General features: G+C 39.6%; 1 protein-coding gene across 1 annotated transcript in view; it reads right to left on the bottom strand.

Annotated features, from left to right (window-relative positions):
* Dkk2 (dickkopf WNT signaling pathway inhibitor 2) overlaps nucleotides 1–19,188 on the bottom strand; it is a 101,038-nt gene extending 81,850 nt beyond the window's left edge. Inside the window, exon 1 of the mRNA XM_038312110.1 lies at nucleotides 18,967–19,188. Coding sequence (XP_038168038.1) covers nucleotides 18,967–19,188 — 222 coding nt within the window. The remainder of the gene's footprint in view (nucleotides 1–18,966) is intronic.
* Nucleotides 19,189–19,934: the final 746 nt, after the last annotated feature.

Raw genomic sequence — 19,934 nt, 5'->3', positions numbered from 1 at the left:
CTTAGAAAGATCTGCTTTGACCTGTGTGTATATCATTCTGCCTAACTTAAATCCCTAGGATACCTCCCTGTGGCCTACAGTGATGTCATACCTTAATACATAATGGTTCTTTTGAATCTAAGAATGCATTTTGAAGATACAGATAAGAGACTTTATTAACTCTTAGCTAAGGAACTTTCCTAATGGGCTTCAATATAGATGATGGGTACAGATGAATCTACAATCATTGTAGAACAATTACCAAAGCAGATCTTCCATCAGTTGGGACAGAAATCAAGGCATGGAATTGAAAAGGAGAAAGACGGATTTTTGGATGGACTTGGAAGGGATTATCGATTCCTGTAGCTATGATGTGGCTACTTGAATGCAAGAGAGAGGGGCTAAGCCTAGAGACACAACTGTGAGAGCCATTGGGATATACAGGTATTTAAATAGAAATTATCATTAAATCCCAACACCTGATACATTTGATGAGTTTGTCCTTGTTCATTCTGAGCAAGCCAGTGTTGCTTTCTTAGTCATCCATTTCCCTTAATGCTCAGCTTTTCAAACAAACCATGCTCTGTAATGTGGTTCAGAATGAACACCAAGCTCATAATTCTATTCAACAACCCCCACTTTTTCAGAAACAGGATTGCCCTTCAATAGTAAATGATTCTTACAGAATAATGAGGGGGCAGGATTAAAGCACTTAGAGATGATAAACTTGCTGTTCCCTGTGCATCTGATTATCTGCCCCTATTAGTGAAAGTGGAAGCACTTGATTCTGCGTGACATAATTGAATGAAGATAGGGAGGTTTAAGTAATGAGATGTAGTTTTCAAATTTGTGTTTTTGTGCACACGAGAGAACCATAAGGACATAAGCACAATCTGAAAGTTCGGGTTGCGGTTCATACCACTCCCCTTGTGCATCTCCAAATTATTTTCTCCTACTTGGCTATACTCGTTATTGACAGCTCTTACAAAGATGGGAAGGAATGGGAAAGTTCTTAAATACTGCTTTCTAAAAAAAAAAAAAAAGAAAGAAAAGAAAAGAAAAGCCAAAGTTCAAAACATCTGGGCTCTGCACTAGGAAATACTTTTGGTGAGACTGAAGTGGTTATGTAACAGATTATGCAGAAAGGGCAGACAGTGGGTCTCTTTGTTGTTCTATTTATGAAACCTTTTACTTTCACAGTAGCGTTTATCAAGTGCTCTGAAATGTTTAACAAACCTGTCCTGTTTTCCTCGCTGGAAAAAAAAAAAATTGAGTCTTATTTGAAACCCTTGAAGGCTTCCTAAACTGGGCAAGGGATTGCTCAATCATCACCCATGATTACAAAAGCCACCCATTCCAGTGCAATTTTTAGCTCGGTCTGTTTGCTTGTTTGCTGTTTTGAGTGCTGCAGTATTGTTTCTCTCAGAGCAACAGCCCCACCCTTTTGAGAAGTACCCTCAAATTCTGAGAGGTGAAGGGATCAGCCGCGATGGACAAACAGAATATAAACGAGGAAATTAAAACCAAACACTTGGCCCAGGTCTTAGACCAAAACCATCTACATCCTCTATCCAAGCTCCACCTAAGTCAGAGAGCTGCAGTATCACCCAGCTCGGTCCCTTCTGACTTGGTTAGAGAGGTAAAGCAGTTGTTCCGGGAAAATAGCATCGTCAAGCCGTACTTCCCTATGGAGGGGAGAGTGGTGTCAGAATTGCAAGAAGGTCCAAATCAGAACACCTGTGTGCCAGATCCGCCCAGCTGCACCCGAGGGCCGGCCAGCGCTGCCTGGCGCCATCTGCTCAGCACATGAAATGCCAGTTTCTTGCTGAAGATGGGTTGGAAGGATGAGCGTCTTTAAAGGAAAAGCTCACAGCTCGCCTATGACATCCTTAAACTTTCTCACATTTTAAAATAAACAATTTTAGGAAGAGGGGATTAAAGGCTTATGTTGGAGAGATGACAAGGAGGGTATATTGTGAGCTCCAGAAGCATTGCCTCAGAAGTCCTCCTTCAGATCAGCATTTGGCTTTTCACTCTGGTGACGGATGAAGTATGACCCTACTTTCGGAAAATTCCAGGTGTTAAGCATGTGCACATTCCAAACATGCTCTCTGTTCCTGTGTCTGGGTTTGCAACAATCAGACCAGCAAGCAAATAGCTCTCTTCTCTAGCTCATCAGACACATAACAAGACTCCTAGCACACACCTTCACTTCCGGTTCAGAATAAAAACATGGCAGATAACTCAGACTCCATAGAACCCTTAGTACTCACTGCCCTTCTCCACCACACACAACAGTAACACCAAGAACAGTATACTTCTTTGAAATTAAGGGTTAATTTCCTACAACCCATCAGCGTATCCCTATATAATGATCATCTTCCATTAACTATGAGTAATTATTATGTGTTTGAAATACTGTTTTTTTTCTTTCACTTAGCCTTTGGGAGTGTTTTGTTTTGTTTGTTCTAATTTTTATGGAGATTTAGAACATGCATCCTTTTTAGAATTATCTTCCAGGGACGGAAGACAAGAACTTTAATAATCTTCATTTTTTACAGGCAAAATTATATAAAGTTATTTAAATTTCTAAATCGAATTAAAGATTCAATATATTCAAAACAGCGTTTTCTACTTTTACAAAAATGAGAAAAAAAGAGGTCTCCCCACTTAACCCAAGAAGGCAAAAGCATTTTATATTTTAATGGAAAAAAAATAATTCTGACCCTAAGATTAAGGTTGCATAGAACCACAGACACCAAATACTATGCTTGTCTGTCACCTACAAGGTCTCTTTCTATACCACCTTTCTTCCCTCCTTCCTCACACTTTTAGTGCGTGCTTTCCAGGACACCCAGAAGCTGATAGGATACAGAGAGATTAAGCCAAATATAAAGAAAAGCCCTGGGAACCTGGAGGTGTTCAACCAATGCTAATTGTGTGCAGCTTCTAGAAGCAAGACACCATCTACTTCTCAGATATCTGATGACACTAACACTAGACGGAAGACGTTGCTAAAAATATACAGGACTTTTCTAGTGAAACCACATTTGATGCCAGGCTGCTTTATGCATGGATAAACAATTACTATGGCTTGCATTTACTCTATTTGATTTGTGTGTGCTTGAGTCACAAGCAGCTGTCTGTGGTTTTGTTCCTTCCCCTTTCATGTATCTTAGCTGCAGACCACCACTCCTTCGGATCCCTGCACTCAAGCCCACTGTGATGACTACTACTACAGGCACTTTGCTAGATCTGATAGCGTGGATTAGAAAGCAGTCATCTGTACACTGCTTTGGCCGTGCACTTTCTTAAGGTATTTTAAACAGTCCTTGAATCTTCTGAAATTCCTCCTCCCACCGTCAAAGCATCCTCTGCATCCAGTCTTTGGTTTTCCCAGAAGTGAACTTTGTTTTTTCAAATAGAATTATTGGTGTGGTAGAGCCACATGATTCTTTTTTGATGTCTCCTATGAACCACTGTTGTATTATTTTGTCCTTCATATTTTAAGCTCTAGGGCATCAAATATAGATGCACTTTTGTGTTGAAAGCTTGCAGTTTCTGAAAAGAAAATATCAGAGTGTGCACTCCAATGCAATTTGTAATCAATGAGTGGGTGACCTGAACCCTAAGACCTGCACATCGGCGCCTCGTGTTTTCAACAACGAATAGACACTAAAATTCAGCTACAGTGCCCTGCAGCTGCTGTGGCTAGGGATCCCTTGGAAATGTCACTTCAAGAAGATTTTTCGTGCTAAAAGCTATTTCCTCCTAAAATATGTTGGAGAAGATATCCGTGGAGCAAATCGGCAAGCCAGGAAGTCTACAAGGATTTCCAATGTATTTTGGAAGTCTTGTATTAGTTAAGCAATTCCAAAGACCTTTTACAGAGTTAAGAAGTTCAGATTTTCTCTGAAATTTTATGTTTATGTTAAAAAACAAAAACAAACAAACAAAAAACAAATACCTCCTTACATACATTGTTTTCTTGTCTTGGTGCATTCATTTTAATTAAAAAGTTACATGTCCAGAATCCTGTGTCACCAGATCGGACTCCTGGGAGTTATACTGAGTGTGACCTCTTTCTGCCTCTTGCAGGGAGAGTGGGCTTGGGGTGGGGAGCATACTTCTAGCCTACGCTGGAACATGGTGGTTCTCTCAGAGGTGGGAACTGTCTTATAAAAATTCTTCTCAGGTTTTGTAATGGAGACCAGTTTACAAGATAATGCTAGAGATCTTCTTTTTCAAGTTTAAGATTTTATAATTCCAAATGAGGGTTTCCATGTTAAACTGGCATTGAAAGGATTACAGTTAAAATACTGCCTTGACTCAGAAGGACTTGGGGGACGCTTTGGAATTGTTTTTGGAAACAATTCTGTATTTTGTTTTTTGACAACTTCACTGAGTATGGGCACTGAGTTTAAGAAAACAACAAAGAGCCAAGTATTTTAAATGTGATATACCAATTAATATACATGATATTATAGTCACAAATTAGGACCAAGAAGAAATAAACACGTGGGTTACTTCGAAAGTCAGTTTCAGAACAAATGTCTATATTCTAATGCCACAGGAAAGAAATTTCATAGTGGCTAGTTTGGAAAAACATATGTTTATGTGCTTTTTAAAATCTATGTCTTTCAAAATATGTCTTCTATCACATTGGTTTCTCTGCTGTATTTCAGCCCATGCTCTGCTACTGGGCTTCCCAGTGGTGAGGTCTTGGGTACTTTCCTTGTCATTGCCTTCATTGGCGAATGCTGAGGGCCCCACCAATTCCACACTCCATTTTTTTTTATTTCTTCCCATACTTCTAATTCCTTGTAAGCTGCCTCTTCCCACTACAGAAGTTTCTTTGGTATTTTGCAAATCATAAAATTAAAATCAGACTTTCTTGGGGAACAGCAAAACATTTACAAACAGGAAGATAGTTAAACTTTAACTCCCGCTAAAATGTTTGGGAAATTAAAGGCTGATCTCACCCCTTTATTTATCACTGTGGTATTCGGCACCGTCAAATCTTTCCTGGCTGTTTATAGGACAGTCTCATTCCTACAGGTCATTCTGACTGTCCATTTATGCACCTGCAGTGCAGTCTGTCAAGAATGGCTAAAATGACTTCGTTGCTTTTTACATTAATAAGTAACAATTTTTTTTCACTCTGGCTAATACCCAGATTTGTGTCATTCATGTATAACAGAAAGGATAATAGCTTTAGTTTTATATAATTGAAGTGAGCTAGATAACTAGGAGATTCAGTTTTAGTGTCCATCCTTAGAAAGCTTGATGAAAACTCATCAAGCTGTTTCAGCCCACTTCTTACTACATGAACCTGGGAACCTCTCTCAACCTCAACATTTGAATGGATTCCTCAAGAACAACTACATTGCTTTCATTGCTACATATACAAAGGACCTAGTATAACATATGTGTCTAATAAGTGCTGGTTGACTGGGAACACAGTGTCTAAGACACTTAAAAAGGAAACAATTAGAAATTTGATTGATTTACCTAAAGAGTTTAATTACATCCGAATTTTTAGGTGTATCACTGCAAAGCTCTTTAGCTGGTTTCGTGTGTGTGTGTGTGTGTGTGTGTGTGTGTGTGTGTGTGTGTGTGTATGAAGTGGAACAATATAACAATAAACTATACAGACTCAAGCAAGACAAGTTGGTTTGATATTATTTTGTTTAATTGTTGCTTGACCTTAAACTCCAGTTCTGCCTCTCATCCTATATAATTTGAGGGACTACGTGGGGGGAAATAATATAACCACATGAAATATTAAGGTTAGCTTTTATGCTTTAGAAATGGACAGATTATGGAGATAGGTTAAACATATTCTAACTTTAGAAAACTCACTTCAGAGATGGTGTGGAAGACATCTTGCAGAAGTATTAAACATTGATATATTTTATAGAGATTGATACTGAATTTCTGTGGATTGAGGCAGCAACTAGATGACAGTAAAGCAGCAAATATTGACCAGGAATAGACAGAACAATCTTCGTTAGAGGAGAATCCCTAGCGTGTTTCTAGATTTAATGATTGTTGGATATGAACACTAATGACTTTTGAAGAAATAAATACTATTTAGTTTTTAATATGTTTGATTTAAGTCATCTATCAACTGTCCAAACATATATAACTCTTGAGAAAATAAATACATAGACCTGTGCCTGAAAATCTAAACATGTAACCTAATAGCCTATATTGGTTTCCTTTACTTTTGCCAGTGTAGAGTCTCATTTTATGGTTTTTCAGTAGATTATAATCATTTTATTTTCTTCATTTTATTGAAGAATGCTTGTGTTTATAAAAGTCATTACATGTCCTCATTTAAGGAGGAAACCAGAAATAGTAAATTATGCCTGCAGTAAACGAAATTAGGACTGTTTACTTATTTTTGGAGAACAATTTATCTTACAAAAACACCATAAAAAGCCATGGGAGAAACTGAAATGCACGTTGCTAGGTTTAAAAAAATGGGCAGCATACTCTCTGATTCCACCTGAGTGCGATTCCAGAAAGCACAAAGTTAGCAGCAGTTGGCAGGGGACAGGGAAGAATGAGAAACACACTGTCTTGGGGAGAGCAGAGGCTAAGGGTTGGCTGTCTGTCATCTTACTTTCTGCTCCATTGTCCTGTAACACTAAAATTATTCTGAAGGCGAGGACCATTAAATTAATAATAATTCTTTAAAGAATCACATTAATTTTCTGAAAGGAAGTTTAATGTTTTCATGTGTGTGCCCATTGTATTTAAGAATCCGAGATTTGATTCCTGCCCATGGATAATCAGTTACTATGGTATTGATACCATAACATTCATACTTAATAGAGTATTATATTTTCAACAGCTTTGGAAAAGAACCCCTTCCTGTTTCCAGTCTTCTCTGGGGTCATGGACTATAAGTTGTTTATCCTTTGTTTTATGTCTAATATCCATTTATGAGTGAGGCTGTACTGTGTCTTTCTGGATATGGGCTTTCTCACTCAGGATGGTTTTTTTCCAGTTCCATCCAATTTCAAGATGTCATTTTTTTTACCACTGAGTACTACTCCGTTGTTTAATTACCACATTTTCTTTATCCATTGTTCACTTGAAGGGCATCTAGGTTGTTTCCAGGTTCTGGCTACTACAAATAATGCTGTTATAAATATAGTTAACCAAACAGTTGTGTGGCATGGGGCAGTTTGAGGGGCCACTAGCAGTGGAACCAGTATTTATCACTAGTGCCTGAACTGGCTCTTTAGAGCCCATTTCCTATGGAGGGATACCTTACCCAGTCAAGATTCAGTGGGGAGGGCCCTGATCCTGCCTCAAGTGATGTGACAGACTTTGTTGACTCCCCATGAGAAGCCTCACCCTCTCTGAGGATTAGATGTGGGGTGAGGTAGGGTGGGGAGAAGGTGGGAGGACAGAAAGGAGAGGGAATTTGGATTGGTATGTGAAATAAAATTGTTTTAAAGATTTAAAAAGAACCTCTTTCCAGTCCACCCACTTTTCTTCTGTCCTGGCCGATGCTGTTTCACATTAATGAAGCTCAACTTTACAAGAACTCGTCTCCCTGAACTTTTATGCATCCTAAACTATGTGATCCACTATGTGTTCAAAACATGGAACTCAAGGAACACAACTTAGGTATAACATGGAGAAAAGTGGGGCTATTCTTGAAAGTCATTAGCCAAACATTGTAGTGGCAGGCAGGGAGGCTGTGCTCGTAGGATACAAGAATAAGATCAATGAGTGTTTATCAGAACTGTGAAAATATTAGCAGAATACTGAGGGTTTCAAAAGAAAATTCAGGAAAACCCAAACCAATAGGCCATAATGAAATGTTTTTAAACTGAAAACATTTTCCACTCTCAATCTCTTATACCTAAACCTTTTTTTCGCCACAAAAAACAGTGTTAATATATCAACATGGAAACTAGTCATGATTTCATAATCACAATTTACTTGAGTTGATTGTGTGACTCACAATTGACATTCACAAATTTAAGATAAAAGTCTAAGTTTTTCTGTAAAGCAATGTTTAATGATATTAACTGCGATAGGCAACACTTTCTGATTTACAAAGACAGGACAGAAAACTACTCGAGATGCAATAATAAAAAAGCATTGGGTGATAACTGATGTCCTGGAGGAAATCCACAAAGATGGGTAATTCTGACTACTCCACATGTGTCTAATCTTCTTTCAGGGCCACCTGGTATCCCAGGTGGAAATTGTAGCCGTCTTCAATAGCAAATTCTGGGAAACGGTGTATGATAGTGTAGATGGCATGTGCATAGAAATAAGATGTTAATACAGGGTTTACAGACGCCAGAAATATCAACTTAGCAACGGCCCACAACTATTGCTCAATCTACCAGTAGTGAGAGAGAAAGACATGAAACATATCAGCAACTGAAGAGATCCAGCCTATCTGGGCTCATGGCTGGCAGAGAGCAAAGAGAGTGAAAGAAGTTGGAGAGATGAATGCCGCTCTCTCTTCAGCACCACCAGCGTGGATTCTGAATGTCTTCAGAAAATGAGGCTGACTGCCAGGAAGAGTACCTGAGATCCCGTTGAGCACAGCTAACAACTCATTGGCTCAATGTTATTCAAGCTGCAGGTTTTAGTCATTAATTAAAGCAGGGATGACCAGCGTTTCCAAAGGACGTGGGTGAGGGAGAAGGAGGAAGAAGAAGAAGAAGAAGAAGAAGAAGAAGAAGAAGAAGAAGAAGAAGAAGAAGAAGAAGAAGAAGAAGAAGAAGAAGAAGAAGAAGAAGAGGAGATGATGACAATACTGGGCAGAAAAGAAAATCAATGAAATTTTAAAACGTGCTTCACTGGCAATCATAATAGAATTTATACTTGAAGCATTTTTTTTTTTTTTTTGCGGGGAGTGTGACAGTAGAAAGTCATACTGGATCACAACATAAAATACATTTCTGACTCGGGAAGAAAAGTTTTAAAGCCATTGGCCCCTATCCTAGAGAGGCTTGGACCGAGGTCAAGCAATTCGCATCCTCTGCATCCTCCATCCTTGGTTCCTTTGTGATGCCAGTTATTGCAGGGAAGGTCAGCCGGCTGCTTGCTAATCACATCACTGAAGTGTCTGGCCCGAGAAAGTAAGTGAGGACAGTGTAATCACAGCCGTTTCCCTTCATTAATTTTGCTTAAGAGCCACGGATACAGTTGTCATCACGGCACTGTAACCCTTGATAACACATTTGAATGTGTACTAACTTAACAACGGTTACAAAGAACTGTGCGTAATTTATCCCCCACCAGTATTTTCTCGATTAACTCAAGACAACAAATTTAATTCTTACACAGAGCAAAGATGGCACAGAATAAACCGAAAACAGGGTTTTTACTTATTTAAACGGATTGTATTCGATTCGGAAAACCCAGGTTCTAGTGAGAATTCTTTTACCATGGATACCATCTCTGCTGCATTGCTCTCAGCCTCAGTCCCGCAAATATAAGATGCGAAAGTAAAACTAAGTGATTGCCAGTGTGCCCTTCCGATATTAATTTAATCTCTTGTATGAGTTCTTAAAATATTTAAATTTGTAGGTGATGAAATTTATTTTGATTTTTTTTTCTATAAAGACATCCACCTTAAATGGTTAAACACATAGCAATGACCTTATTTAGTTAGCAAACTCAGGCATTTTTTTGTGAGTCAGTCTTTTGAAAAGAAAGTTAAGTTTCTTTTCTTAACTTAAGTTTCTTAACCCTGAAAATAACAGCTGATCTTTTAGGACATCGCAAAAATTATAGCTGTCCTTTACTATCTCATTCGCGTTATACAGAAAAAATCATGTCATTTAACGATTTTTGTACATTTTATCATATGTAGCACTTTATAAGCAGAAATCATTGCTGTGTGTGCATTCTAATCAAATGCTTCAACACCAAATACACCACAAAGCAAAGTTAAAAATCATGTAAGTCCCAAGATTTTAAAAACAACAGAGATTTTTAAAAAGACAAAAGCAAAGTCCCTGTCTTGCTAGGTTCCCTGTAGCTTTCTCTCATCATCAGGAGAGAGACAGTTACACAGAGGTTAGGTGCTTGGTTGCCTAAGTGCTGACAATTTTTTTGTTTTGGTTTTTGGGTGACAGCGTTTTTCTGTAGCTTTGGAGCCTGTCCTGGAACTAGCTCTTGTAGACAGGCTGGCCTTGAACTCATAGAGATCTGTCTCCCTCTGCCTCCCGAGTGCTTGGATTAAAGGCATGCGCCACAACAGCTTGTCTAGTTCTGACAATTTGATATTAGGCGTGAAAGGTCTGCATTTTGTTACTGAGGGCTCATATGCTGTTGCAGTTATTTCTTCTGTGGTTTCTAAAACCAGTGTGGGAAACTTGTGGGGTTCATCATCTTAAAGGTAGATATGAGTAGTAAATAGTCTTAAAAATGGAAAATCCTATCTTTCATTGAGTGAAAATAGGAGAAGGAAAGAAACAAAGAGAACGGGACTGTGAGAAGTGCCCAGGTTTGCAGGTAGATGACTACAGTCCCTAATCAGCAGAGGAAAGAAAGAAAACAGACACAGCACAATGTCAGAGACAGAGGGAAAATCTAGGCATAAGGAATTAACAGCAGACCATAAAGTGTAAAGATTAATACTGGGGAGACAAGGACTTTAGGTTTCAAGAGAACACCTCAATGCAGGTCAAGTCACTCTTAAAGACTGTGTAAGAGGACACCCCTGTTTACAGATAACTACAGTTTCAGATGATTTGAAACTGAAAATTTCCTCAGTGCTCCCATTTGGAGGAAGGCTTATATTTCATCCGGATAAAAATACTATCAGCAGAGACTATTGTTTCTAACAGCCCTGTTAAAGAAATTTATTTATTGCACACTTCTGTGAGATGAATTTAATTCTCAATATTATTAAAAATTACTTCTAATTTGTGTGAATTATGAAAACATCATTCAAGGGAAAACTGTCAAAACTAGAGGAGATGGCATGAAAATAATACACCTCCAATTTATGGATCCTCTTCAAAGAGACAGCTGATACAGAAACAAAAACAAAAGCACCCCGAATTCTGAGCACAGGATGCGAGTCTAGACACTCAAAAGCAGTCCAGAGTTTTGCTCTTGAGGGACGGTTTTAATAGCGTCCGATTGATTTTGTTGGAGCAGACTCGAAGAGTATGCTCAATTATTTTTGGTTCCTGTGGTTGAGTAACTAATATTGCCTTGGGTATTAAGACCCCAGCTTATTATGACTGTATCCTTGAAGTCTGAGCTATCCTTGCTTCCATTTTCAACATATAATTTTGCCAGTTAACCAGTAATGAGCCAGCTTCCCTTTTATGACAGTGATGTCATTCTTAATGTCAGCATTCGGCGAGAAAAGTGTGACAGTATCTATGTTACTTAGTTGGTCTATTTTGTGGTTTTCGGGGCTCGTATGAGTTCGAGTCTTCCCTCCATTCACACCACATGGTTCAGTCACTACTCCCTCGCTTTTTAGGGAAGACTAAGCAGATCCCTCTTTGGTATGTGTATAGTCAATTGTACCTGTTTCTGTACAGGCTAACGTAATGACATCAGCATACTAAGTGGGTGTGCTTTCCAAGACTTCTCATACATGTTAGGCTGTATGGTTCTCAGTCTTGCTCATTCATGTTAATTATTATTGTTATCATGATTCAGACTGTACCTATTTAAAAAGAGCTACAGACATTAAACGACAGTTTCCAAAATATTCAGATAGGCGGTGGTGAGCTGCCACTCAAACCCAGGAAACTGTAGGGCCATCTGATACTATAACAGGAGGCTAGGGGAGAGAAATGCAAGTGGGAAACAAAGGCAATGAAAAGTCTAAACACAGACAGTTGCTTCCATGTGTGGTGAGAATAGGGATGCCCTATAAGAAACACCACGAAGGAGGCCTGGCCTGATCTCATGGATGTATTCACATTCACAATCTGAGACATATGTATGGAGCATGTGCTGTTGGCATGAGAACATAAGACTGACTTAAGAACATCCCACTCTACTGATAACGCTACTGTAATGAGGTGGGAAAGGGGTGGGTATGTGTGTGCCTTCTGTGTGCGGGGGTGGCTGTGTGTGGGCATTGGGGCACCCATGAATTATCCTTACTAGTGGAGTCTGTGATAGGGAGGTATGTAGAGGTGGAGATGAAATATACTGTTGTGCTCTATGCCTTTATAGTCCCAAGCTCTGGAATACTTCAAGCAGCAGTTGGCAGCCACAGACGGCTTGTTTCCTTGTGTGCTTTAACACAGCTATGGGTAAACCCACATCACTGTACAATATTAGAAAGACTAGAAAAACAAAGGACTACATACTCTTCTTAAGTAAATACAGAATAAGAATAAACTTATCATACTAATATCAGAACCTGGTAATTATATATACTAGCTCAAATATCAGACAGTCTAGGGCCAGGATTTTTGTTTTCTGCCCTTACCACTTTATGAATTGTACAAATTGCATCATCTCTAACTCAGGAAAATAATTGTTTTTATTTATTTGTTTGTTTGTTTGTTTTGTGTGTGTGTGTGTGTTTGTGTGTGTCTGTGACCTGTGTGCAGACATTCAAAGAGGCCATAAGAGGGCATCAGATCCCCTGGAGTGTTGCTAAAGGCAAATGTGAGCCACCTGACTTGGGTTTTAGGAACTAAACTCGGGTCTCTAAAGAGCACCAAGCACTCTTAACTGCTGAACCATCTCTCCAGCCCTACCTTTTCAAATACTTCATTATTTAGAAAAGTAAGGATATTACAGTTAGCTTCAAGGTATCTAGAAGATTAAAAGAGTTACCACAATTGGGGGTTTGGAGTAAAGTCTGACACCAAGTAGATAGTAAGTCAATTGTACCTCTTAGTAAAATTTAGTATGTGCTTTAAGGATTTGCAAGCTTGTTTAAAGAAGCCATACATTTGATGATAACTAATTCTTCTTGTCATCAGAAGATAGAATATATACTTTATCTTATCCACATGGTAAATCATAATATTGAAATTTGCTATCTCTTCTTGTTGTGAGGCCTTGATTCATCTCATCATGCAATGTACTTATTCATTCATTGATTTTTCAAAGTTTTGTTTTACACAGGATAGGGCCATTTAATGGGTAATTTTAAGGTACTTGAATTTAAACTATTATGTGTACCAAGTTACAATATATTAACAAATAAATTAAAGGTTTGAAAGAAGTGATGTACATTGGTCCCATTTCTTTATTATGTGAATGAGTTAGCTGGTGATCTCTTAAAATTTTACTGTTTCCATGTGGTCTTATTGACTTGACTTCTGCTTTTCTAATGCAGCTAAATCAAAACTAATTTTAAGGTCTCAAAAATAATCTGCCATATAGATTCAATGGGTTGAATTAATGCTACTATACCTTAAACAAATTCCTTAATTAACAGCACAATAATTTCAACATCAGATTGAAATCACCAATCTTAAAGATCTCTCTGATTCAATTTACCATTTACCAGAAAACAATTCATGGCAAACATTCTCCAGAATGAATCTGACTAGATATTGGTGTTATTTGTGGCCTCCCTGTTATTGACTTGGAACCGAAGCAGGCAGTGACCCAAAGTTGTCATCATGAAACACTCATTGAAAAGCCATTATTTTAAATATTTGGATGGTGACTTTCTATTCTGTGGACAGATGTTCCTATTTTTTTATGAAAGAAAAAAATAACTTCCCAAACTTTATATCAACTGACCTCTTTGTTTGAGAGAACAGTTTAGATTTGCTTTAACAAAACCAAACCAACAATGAGGGAAAACATAATGTCCCTTTCCAGTTTCTATCCAAAGTCAATAGAAAAAGAAGAAAATATTGATAACTTATCTGAAATACTGATATGAAATTTCATTGTGCATTATATATTAAATGTTTCTATGCAACCTTAAAAAAGCAATGCCAAGGAATCAAAAAACAAATCCATGAATTATAACTAATTACAGTTTTTTTTGAATTTCAGATATTAGGGGAGGGTTGATAAAGAGAGAGAAAGAACACCGAGTTGGGTGGATAGGAGGTGAGGAGAATCTTGGGAGAACTGGAGAAAGGGGAGGAATAAGATTAAAATATATAAAAACTTTTTAGTAAAAATGTCTAAGAGACTTATGCAGACATTATATGTCATAAATCTTACCAATGATCAGATAAATAACATGAGGTGGGTTTATCTTTTTTATAGATTAATACCAACAACTAGAGGTATAATGAGGCAAATCAACTTTAATATGTGTTCAGGGAGTCACAGGGAGAAATAAGATTGTAATTCACCTTGATATTATCTTTATATTAAAGGATAACTACCCTTGAGAGGGCTGATTTCAAATGGTAAATTATTAATTATGATAAATCTCTTGTAAAACTCCACAGACAACTTTAACACACAATTTAAACGATTGCATGTGTAAAAAGAGCAGGCACAACTATTCTCCTAAAACGGAGTATACCGTTCCTCTTCTAAGACATTGCTGTAACTTTAACCATCAATTTGAAACAGTCGGGAAAGGAGAGAAGAGGGCAGAAATCTGTATCCGAGGGAATAATAAAAAAGTCTACACTCGGTCAGAGTCACAGCTGGAGTGAATTTAAGTCACCTTGTCCTCTTGCTCACTCTAGTCCAGCACAAAAGCAGAATGATGGATGCTTATACTTAGATTATCATTAAAATGGTTCTCCTGCTAGTCATGGGCAACCTTCCACTTGTATCAGCAGCCCATTCTGCAGGACTTACCATGAATGTAACGGAATATCCATGCAGATTCTTTCAAAAGAGTTTTAAATGATTTTTTGAAAGCTTAATTATAAAATGATATATTTGTATTGCGATATCCAACAAGTGTTTGCAGGTTATTTATTCCTTAGCAGGGAGAAGTTGGGCTAGGGTTAAAGGAAACCTTGGATAATTTCAGAAAGCAAAGCGAGCCGCTATGAAGAAACTACAGCATAGTTTATTTTAGTGGGTGCTCTCATGAATTCTCACAAGTGCAAATAAATACCGTGTTTTTATTAAACAAAACGAAATCTACCAATATTAGTGATCTCCAACTAGGTCTCTCAATTCTAACCAAGTTCAGTAAATTTCAGTAATTCTTTCCTCAAAACAGTTCTTAGTTCTAACAACTGTTCTTCCAGCTCTATCCAACTGTCTATTCAAAAGTCATAGAATTGGGATTACACTAAACAGATGTGTAAAAAAAATGCTTGTCAACTTCTTAAATATAACTGTTTGTCACCGACCAATAATCTACCTGTCACTTTTTTTTTGAAGTTGCTCTATAGCTCGCTTTCAAGTTAAATATATCTATCAAGAGCAAATGAGATGAGACAGAAATGCGTAGAAACATTTTTCATTTGCACACAAAATACTGTGAACTGCACATAATAAAATGATTGTTTAATTGTTTAAAAACTGGTATATTTTTTAAGTTTATTTTGAAGGTGGCCCATAATGTTCAATATGGAAACTGTAGAGGCACTATCAGGCAACGGCATAAAAATATATATATATTCCCATGATTTTGAAGATAGTATTTAAAATTATCTTTGGTTTCAAATATGTCAAATACTCCCCCTAAGAACTGAAATACATAAATATCATATATATATATATATATATATATATATATATATATAAATTGTGGAATACGATTTGTCCTGTATACATATACAGGACGCGCTATTTTTTAAAACCCGTTAGCAATGCCAGAAGTGAAAGCTAAATTAAAATTTCTGAATAAATGATCAAAACCACCTTTCCTACTTAATTTTGTACCAACTAATGAAACAGCACTAATGAAACAACTAATGAAACCCTGGACTTTCTTTGTCAGTTCCCACTGTAAGTCTTCATGGTGTCCTGGAAAGGATGCTGATGTATTTTCTATGTTGCTTCGCACCAAAAGTGAAAATAGTGCCCTACAACACCTCTCGCCAGCAATGTGATTTTTCTCTGTGCTCTTTCTTTCTGAAAATCCAAGGGTGTATTTTCGGAATAACTTACAACCCACCCACATTTACTACAGAAGAGGAAAAACCTATATATTAAGAACACTTCTCTTCCATGAAATCAGGATTAACCAATTCTGAGAAATCATGGAGCTTCCTACTCCTATTTTCTCTTTTGTGGATTAACAAATCGTTACATCTCTTCAAAAGAGAAAACTTGCAATGGCAGTAAAGTTTGTATTTTAGCTCCCTATTATGAATTTTTAAAATGGATGACTTTTAAATTTCAGTTTACTAAGTAAGGAAGGTCAAAGACTAAGTTTCTGATCTCCCGATGGGAGTGGGGTTATGTCCTAGAGATTTCCGCCTGTCTTTAAAGACGGATTCCCATGTCATCAGTCACCACTAAAGGCAATGGACAGAACTGAACGTCTTAGGCCTTGAGTGGTAACATAGAAAGAGCTGCTGTCAGTCTTCTCAACTGGACTTTGTTATTATGGTGGGCAAAAAAAAATCTGGGAACCAACATTGCTGTTCTAGAGATCACCCTACTTGAAAAAGCAGCACCATTTCTCTTGAGCTGGTTTTCAAATTTATATCCTAGTTGTGGAAAAACAACTACTAATATTTAGGAGACAGCGTGTCCCGTGGAATAAAGAAGGTAGAATAATAAATGTTGAAATAATTTATTTCTCTTCTTCAAAGAAAGAATCATTTCTCTTTTGATGAGAACACGTGCTTTAGACAAAACCGTAAATGAGATGACAGAATAGATACAATATAGTTCTCCTAGACAGCGACTCTCCTCCTGCCACCCACCCCGACATTTTGTTTTACTTACTCTTAATTCCATCAGGTTAGACTTTTTCACAACCCCCCTTCTGCATTTTAAGAATCTGTTAATTATAGTTAAGGACCTATAATGAAATATATTTTATACACTAAGTTCTGAAGGGCAAATCAAGAATTCAACTTATTTGGAAAGTTAATAATTAGATATTCAATTTGAGGAGTTGAAGTGTGGCTGCAAACGCTTTAAAAACATAATTAAGGAGGTCTTTGAGGGAAAGAAACAATAATGCATAGCTATCTGTCTACAGGCATGTTAGCAATATGTAAAGGGTAAGTTAGACTCAGATATATACTCTTCAGTCCAGTCTGTAAAGCACTCATGGCTTCTGGCTTAACAGGTTACTTGACAGAGGAACATGAGGGACCAGGACCCGAAGTAATGTCAGAAGTAAAGGCGCAGTGCAGAAACACCCAAGATATACACTAATTAAAACAGTGAGCCCAGAGAGATGCTATGTCCTTCTGTTCTTGGGAGAACTAAAGCTCTCTCAAACTAAGAAGATGGAGTGAGGCGTGGGCGTTCTGTAGTAGGCTATCTGCTAATGTCCTCCCAGGCCAGGACCCCAGCTCATGATGGTCCCAGCTCATGATAAACTTCCAAAGAGAAGGTTGGGTTAATTGCTGTTGAAAATGTTGGGGTGTTTCTCATGGAAAAAGCAATAGTAAGAGAGATGTGTGTGAGAGAGAGGATATGCGAATATCATGTATGTATGTACCCATGTGCATATATGTATCATTTTTTGTTACTTTCCTTAAATTCTTTTGAAGTCCTGGGATTGTAGACTTTGCAGTTCTTTGAGAGTGGAACTGAAATGTTTGGTATTTCAAAATCCTGGGAAATATTCTCAAATTACAAAAGCAATGCAACACACACACACACACACACACACACACACACACACACACACACACACACACACATTCAGGCACGCAAGCAGGCAGGCAGGCAGGCACGCACCAGACATGCAGACCATAAGAGGGCAGTAGGGGACCAAGCTCAGGCAGACTTCCCTGGCTGTCCAGCCTTAGCTGCCAGTCTTCCCTCTGCCTCCTGGGCTGTGGGCAGCTGCAGCTGATGACAACGCGCTGAAAGCGGGTGCAGCCGCAACTCTGAGGAATCAGGAAAACCCGCATCTGCTGAGCTTGGACCTCCCCCTCTGGTTGACACTTGTGTGATGTCCGTGTGCCTGTGCTGTTTGGCAAACTGGCTTCGATTTTGGCTTTCCACAAAAGGAGCAGAAGGTGGAGCTGTGGTGGTTCGCAATGCCCACAGAGCCCCCTCGCCTGGCCTCTGCACGCTGACCACACTTGGTGCCCAGTGCGTCTGCTTGCTTTGCTCTGGTGTGTGTAACCCTTCACAATTGACTGTCAATCAAACTGCCTGTGTGACAGACACCAAGACACCCCTGGGAAGTTCCCTCTCTCAAAATCGGGTTGTTTTCCCTGCTGTGTTGCAGGCACCTCAGAAGCTGTCACTGTCGCCTCATTATTTTCTTCCTCCCAGTTGATTTATGCGCAGTTCTACTTGAGGGGGCACTGCCAGTCTATTGGAGGTCTTGCCTGCCAGTGCAAAGAATTTGGCAGAGAAAGAGAACTGTGAAAGAGAGCAAGTCTGCTTTTCGGCAGCGTAAAATGTTTTGAGTGCCGGAATTCCCGCTTCGCTGTTACACCCCGCGCTGTCACTTATACCAGCTGTGAGTTTGGGGCACATATGAACATTTCATTTGAAGACGGGAAAGTAGCAGGCCCTATCTTCCAGAGTTTTGAAGATTAAACAAGCAAACACCCCAAGCGCTTAGAACCGAGGCTAGCAAACACATCTCAGTTTTTTTTGTCAGCTGCTGCTTCCATCCTTTGCATCCGCCTATTAGATGGAAGGACCATTCTGGCCAGTTCTCCCAAAAAACTCACTAGATCTTGAAAAGTATCTCGACGTAAATATTCCGCCCCTGCTCTAAACAAGCATCCCAGAGACAAGTAAAATATCGCCCAAGTCTTAATGCCCATGCAGACCCAGTTTCAGGAGCCCCCTCTCAAGTAGCCCTAAGCGCCACACCTGGTCTGAGTAAGGTTTTGACTCTTTCAGGGCGCAAAGGCGAACTGCAGGCACAGAAGCTCTGGTCCCTACCTCTCCTGGCTGAAGAGTGTGTTTGAGGGGGTTTCCTACCTGCCCCAGGCTTTTGCCCTTCTTACTGCCGCCGAAAGCCAGTCCTTGGTTCATGCCCGCAGATCGATTGGCAGCCTGAGCAGGAGTCTCCCCTCCCAGAGAGGATTTGATGGAGTTGAGTTTGGCCCGCGAGCTGCCAAGCTGGGAGCTCTCCACCATCAGCACCGCGGCCAGTAGGAGTAGGCATCGGGATGATTCCTTGCCCCACATCAGCGCGGCCATCTCCTGACTAGGGGTTCCCGCGGTGGGGTGGAGCCCCAAGAGATGTGAATGTCAGGAGAGGGAGGACGCCGACACTCAACCCCTCAGGTGGGGCGCGTGGGCTCCTCACAGACACGGTTCCCCCAGCCCTTCCTGGACTCAGTCTCGAGCCTCCAGGCCTGAGCAAACGCGACCCCAGAGAGACCCGCTCCTCTGGCGGGCAGGAAGTTCTGCAGTCCCTGGAAGCAATCAAAGACCAGGCGCCTTCTCGCCAAGGAGGCGTGACCCAAGGTGCTGGAAGACCCAGCCCTGCAGATCGCAACGCGAGCGTAGCTCTGTGTTCTGCACTTCTGAGCTCTTGCCCGATTTTCCGCGATTGAATCCTTCCCCTTAATAGCTCACGGAGCGGGATTCTTCCCAACTTTTTTTCCTTCGGCCTCGGTTGCTCTTCTTTCCTTTCCTGCGCCTTAGCTCTCAACTTTTGCCCCACTCAAGTCCCTCTTTTCCAAGTCAGCTTTGCAACTGGTGGTTAAGAGTCGCCTCCCCCGACCGGACTCCGGAGAGCTGAAGCTAGCTGAGGTTCCTGCAAGCGCACTCCCACCAGTATGGTGAAGAGTTGTCGCTTGGTTCACACCGGCCACCAAGCACGGCCAGCGATGCAGTGATGCGCTGCGCAGAGGGCCAGAGCTCTCTTTCTGCTCTCCCCCGCCCTCCTCTCTTTTTATAGCTTTCACAGTGGATTTTTCCTCCGCCCCCAATTCAAGAGT

This window comes from Arvicola amphibius, chromosome 14, assembly GCF_903992535.2.
Source record: "Arvicola amphibius chromosome 14, mArvAmp1.2, whole genome shotgun sequence".
NCBI classification, from domain to species: Eukaryota; Metazoa; Chordata; class Mammalia; order Rodentia; family Cricetidae; genus Arvicola; species Arvicola amphibius.
This window is presented reverse-complemented; position numbering and strand designations above follow the sequence as displayed.